This window comes from Medicago sativa, chromosome 1, assembly GCF_051527215.1.
Source record: "Medicago sativa cultivar Bolivia chromosome 1, Bolivia_mono, whole genome shotgun sequence".
NCBI classification, from domain to species: Eukaryota; Viridiplantae; Streptophyta; class Magnoliopsida; order Fabales; family Fabaceae; genus Medicago; species Medicago sativa.
The window spans coordinates 53886174-53891904 of NC_140749.1; the positions used below are offsets into that span (position 1 = coordinate 53886174).

The 5731-nt window shown below is 33.5% G+C and overlaps 1 protein-coding gene and 1 non-coding gene across 2 annotated transcripts; one reads left to right on the forward strand and one right to left on the reverse strand.

Moving 5' to 3' along the window:
- The first annotated feature begins 392 nt into the window (after positions 1-392).
- LOC146955386 (uncharacterized) lies at positions 393-971 on the forward strand. Its single transcript, XM_085748316.1, has one exon. It carries the CDS (start codon positions 393-395, stop codon positions 969-971), a length of 579 nt encoding a protein of 192 aa, XP_085604442.1.
- A 3202-nt stretch (positions 972-4173) lies between these two features.
- On the reverse strand, positions 4174-4280 carry LOC146955387 (small nucleolar RNA R71). Its single transcript, XR_015025174.1, has one exon. It is a non-coding gene; the product is annotated as a small nucleolar RNA R71 (small nucleolar RNA).
- Positions 4281-5731: the final 1451 nt, after the last annotated feature.

Consider the following 5731-nt stretch of genomic DNA (forward strand, 5'->3'; position numbering starts at 1 on the left):
ACAAACATACATCTGTTTGCTCCTATTATATTGTCAATTAAATACATGATATTTTGAAAGATTGGCACATAGCAAAATCAGTTGGGATGGATCATATATTGCCTGATATTTCGTGAATCATAGATTCAGAGGCAATTGATTTACTTTATTTGAATTCAATTTAGTTGAAAAGTGTACCGTACACTATATGCTTTTTATTAGTAGAGAATAAATAATAGTGAAAAAGTGTTCACCATTATTTGTTATTAATTAATTAATTATAAGGTATGGTACATGGTTATGACCTTAGTTTATTTTCGCGTTTATTTATTTTATTTTAATCATAACACAGCGGCTGAAATCATCTTTGCTCTACTCGAAGAATTAACGAAGGAGAAATCCGAACAGTTGCGATGAATTTATGGAGTTTATGGAAGAGTCGGAATCTTCGAATAGAAACATGCCAGGCTATTTCTGCTCGAGCACAACAGATGTTAGTTGAGTGGAGAGAAGCAAATATGAGGAAGCAGAAGTGTAGTGCAGCTGGACATATGGCTGGGCAGCAAGCTGATGTAAATATGCATTCTGCAAGAGCAGCAAGCTTGCTGTCATCACAGATCAAGTGTACAAAACCGCAACATGGTAGGCTAAAATGCAACATTGACGCGGCTTTTTCGGAAGATTTAAATCGTGTTGGTTTTGGGCTGTGTATACGGGATGCTGCTGGTAATTTCAGGAAGGCAAAGATGATGTGGTCTAATCCCATATGTAGGCCGGAGATTGGGGAAGCATTGGGTCTGCTCTATGCAATTCAATGGGTACACGAACTACAACTTACAAATATAGATTTTGAGATGGATGCGAAGTTAGTTGTAGATTATTTTAACAAAGGCAGCAACAATGTTTCTGAATTTGGAGCAATATTGGAGGAATGCAAAAGATGCCGCAATGTTTATTTCGAAAACTCTAAGGTGGAGTTTAATCGGAGATAAGCGAATGAGGTCGCTCATACTCTTGCTAGAGAGGCTTTATTCTTAGCTAGTCCCCAAGTTTTTAATGATGTACACCTCTTTGTATTTTGACATTGATTAATAAAGAAAAGCTATAAGCTATTTTCTCTCAAAAAAATTTATTTTATTTTAAATACAGCCTGCGTGTTGTGATTTATTTTATTGTATTTAAATACGACTTGCATGTCGTGATTTATTTTATTTAAAGAGTTAAACAATGTAATTGCTCAAGTTGAAGAGAAGACGACGCCAAAAGATGATTCAAATGGAGAAACTTTTGAAGCTTGCTCGTGGGTTAAAGAAATATTGTAATAAAATAATTTATTTAATTCTTACGCGTTAGGAGGTCATAACCATACTACCTAATTTATTATTTTATGTATGTGATGCATGAAATGTATGTTTAGTTAGCGCATGTATAAGATATATGCTTAACATGTTTTAGATGTATGTTAGCATGTATGTTTTAAATGTTTTATATATTTGCTTTCTATGAGCATGAATGTCATGCATCTTTAAAGACGCGTGTATGAGATACACATGTCAATGAGATTAAACTAAATAAAATCCTTCAAATAGAATATGAAGTAAATTGTTTTCAAAAGTTTAACACACTTCAAGACTAATATCGAAATGTGTAGGTTTAATGCTTTCCAAAAGTTTAACACCCTTCAAGACTAATATCGAATATGTGGGTTTTGCCTCCATGAAGTGTTATTCTTTTGGGTTTAACTTAACTAAATTAATTTTAATAAGATTAGAATAAATTTAGAAGCTATAATTGGGAAATGTCTATATGATAGACTTGAGTAAGAGTTATTCACCCAATTTATTTGAAAGTTGTATAGGATACAATTGGAAATGTTCCTACCTAAATGTTTCTATGCTTTAAGACAACCCCGGTTGACTTAAAGCAAGGTGAAATAAGGATTTCAATCCACTAGAAAATCTTCCAACAGGATTTTCCGAATCAAATCATTGAAGATCATTTGATTTGAGTAAAATAGTGGGAGCATATTTAATTAAAGACCTAATTAATTATGTTTTTATATATTGATACATTTATTTTATTTATTTTTTGTATTTAGAATTTCTTCGGCATATACATTTTCATTATACTGTTAAATGTTCTTATGAAGAACAAAATCTTCAGAAAGGAGTTTTTGAATTGGTGCAAAATTAAGAATTGTTCTTAGGAATAAGAAAAACTGTATAATTTCGAGCAACCATTTCCTAGCAACTTTCTATATCTAAATTCGAAAAGAATGCTTGTCAGAAGCATCAGGTCGATTGAGTGGATATAAGATATCTCATAGTGGTAACTGATGAGTCATTAATTAGTCTATTTTATTGCATTATTTAGATTAGTTTTAAATAGATTTGATTTTATTTTATTGCATATTTATTTCCTTTTTGAATATTTTACTTTAAATTGCTTTTTATTATATTTTAAGAACGAATATAAGGTGGAAGGTGTCTTGGAGCAAAAGAAAGAGGACTGGAGCAAATACAGTGCGAAAATACGAAGATACGGGACAAAAATATATTCCCACCAAGTCAGAACCTTGGCATGGCCAGTGCCAACATGTGGCACGGCCGTGCCACCCTCCAGGCCAACTTTTGCTGCTTTTCTTCAAGCCCAAGTTACTCCGTTGCAGCTTTACTGTTTTGCCCTTATAGTAGCTTAGTTTCTAAGTCAATTGTAAACCTATAAATAGAGTAGCTCTCCACCATAAACATTCACCTTTGCTTAGAATATTTCAGTATCATTATTTCAATAAAGTTCCTTTCTTTTATTTCTTTCTCGCAATTTATTGTTTTCTCTCTTCTTCCCCCATGTCTATGATGAACATGAGTGAGTAGACTTCTTTGTCTTGGAATTGTTGGAAAAGTCTAATGACATAATCCTAACGAACCAAGCTTTAACCCTAATTCTATGTAATCGTAATTTCTAATTTAGATTCACCGTTTTAACATGAATTAACAATTATCAAACTGTAGAAGCGAAAGTGGAGGGTTTGATAATTGTTAATCCATCATCCCAAACATCAATTCATAAAGCGAGAGCGGAGCTTTGATGTTGGAACAAGTGAATCTAGACAATAATTGCAAAGGCAGCGAAATAGTCTTTGCAATTATTGAGACACAAGAAGTTTCAATCCTTATAAGCATCTTCTAGTAATCAAGTCAGCGAAATATGCTTGGTTACTAGAAGTAAACTCTCACCGGACTTTCATCGGAAAGGTGAGGGGCTAAAGGGAAACCGGTCTTAAGAAATTACGGTGTAAACCATAGAATTAGAAGTTAAAGTCTTGACTAGTGAAAGATTTGTTATTATGACAAACCAATAATCCCAAGGCTCTTTATTATTATTGTTATTTACCTTCAGCAATCAAACCCCCTTTTTTACTAAACTTTCTTCTCCTCTAATCATTCTTTAAAGGTTAATTGAATTTAACAACTCCCTAGCGGAACGATACTCTTTTACTACTATTACTTCGATAGACCGTGCACTTGCGGTTTGGTTCTATCAAGTTTTTGGCGCCGTTGCCGGGGAGTTATTGCAATTTGATTAATTTTTTTTAACGATTAGACCAAAAAAATATATATATTATATATATATAAAATATATTATTTCCTTTTTTCTTCCTTTTTTTTATTTTTCTACCTTTAACTAAAAAAAAATATATCTCTCTCTCTCTCTATAATAAAAAATCTAATAAAATATTCTTTCCTTTTTTTTATTTTTCTTCTTTCTTTCTTTCTTTTTCTATTTCTTCTTTTGCCTTTAACTTCTTGGGAAGCATAAAATAATAAAGATATGGCTAAGGAACACACTCTCAAAGAGTATGCAATCCCATCTTCAAATGAGTCATACGATGCTATTGTGTACCCAACGGTTGAGGACAATTTTGAAATAGAACCTGCACTTATTCACTTAGTGCAGCAAAATCAATTTTTCGGATCACCCACTGAGGATCCGAATTTTCATATTTCAACTTTTTTAAGACTCAGTGGAACCTTGAATGCAAATCAAGAGGCCGTAAGGCTGCACCTCTTTCCTTTTTCCTTAGGGGGTAGGGCTAGTGCTTGGTTTCATTCATTGGAATTTGGTTCTATCACTTCATGGCATCAAATGAAGCAAATTTTTCTTGCCCGATTCTTTCCATATTCTAAAACTGTTCAATTAAGAAATCGAATCACACAATTCACTCAAAAAGATGGAGAATCTCTTTACGATGCGTGGGAGCGTTTCAAAGAAATGCTTAGACTTTGTCCCCATCATGGTTTAAAGAATTGGCTTATTATTCACACTTTTTATAATGGTCTTTTGTATACCACAAAAATTTATGTTGATGCAGCTGCAGGTGGAGCTTTAATGAACAAGAATTACACAGAAGCATACGCCTTGATTGAAGACATGGCTCAAAATCACTACAAATGGACCGACGAGAGAGCCATCACTAATTCTTCACCCTCCAAAAAGGAGGCAGGTATGTATGAAGTCTCTAACTATGATCACCTTGCCTTTAAGATTGATGCATTAACCCAAAAATTTCAAAAAATAAATGTTAGTGTCATCTCTTCTTCTTCTTCTTCTGCATCTCCTTTTTGTGAATTTTGTGGTGTATTTGGCCATATTGGCATTGATTGCAAACTAGGTAGTGTTGTTAGAAGTCCTGAGCAAGTAAACTATGCTCAATATAATCAAGGGTTTATAAACAACCAATTTTTTTTTCAAACCCCTCAAAAATTTTTTGGACAACAAACAACATAACCCAGTTATGCAAACAACCAAAGAGTCCCTCAAAAATCCAGCTTGGAACTTTTTTTTAGAAAATCATTGTATAAATCAATCCGAGCAGCTCCAAGAGCTTAAAAATCAAACTGAATTTTTGAAGGACTCTCTTGCCAAACTTACATCAAAAGAAGACTCCATAGTTACTCACAGTCAGATGCTTGAGACTCAGACTTCTCAAGTGCCCCAACAGGTGGCTACTTCTTCTCAATCCTCCGAAGTCCTCCTAGACCAAACTGAAACCAACTCCAAAAACCATATAAGTGCTATTACTCTTAGGGATGGTAAACAATTAGAGGACCCCGTTTTGAAAGTTAAGAACAATGAAGGAGAGATAGGGAGTGATGAGCCTCAAAGTGAGAAAGCCATAGGAGAGAATGAAAAGCCATTTGTTTCACCATCTCATGAGCCTAAAATTACTTTAACACAAGAGTTTGCTAAATCCAAGTTAGATGAGCAGTTTAAAAATTTTATTGAAATACTTCCAAACAAATTGCTACCTAAATTTAAGGATCCAAAGAGCTTTTCCATACTTTGTGTCATAGGATCTAAAACATTTGAGAGAGCTGTTATACCCTAATTTTGGACCTAAAAATACTAGCTCGAAATGTTTTTCCATCTCTGATATGTGTCTTTTACTTTTGAGAGATTGCCAATTTGCCATTGTTTTACACTGATATTTTACCCTGCTTTATCTTCCAATTTTGCTTTAAAAATCTTTTCAACTGTGTATTTGTCTATGTTTTCTTGCATTTCAAGTCATCCAAAAGGCCTTTCTTGCATATCAGGTCATTTGAAATTGTCTCTGATCAACTGCATATTTCTCTGCATTTTATTTCAATGTTATTTGCAAAAGTTTATGAAAAAGGGCATTTTAGTCATTTCCTGCATTCAAACTCATTTTAATCCCTGTAAATTGCCTCTGAGTCTTTTCAATCTGTTT

Bases quoted from the DNA above. Each gene is read 5' to 3' on its own strand.
- LOC146955386 (XM_085748316.1), top strand. From the start codon at position 393: ATGAATTTATGGAGTTTATGGAAGAGTCGGAATCTTCGAATAGAAACA.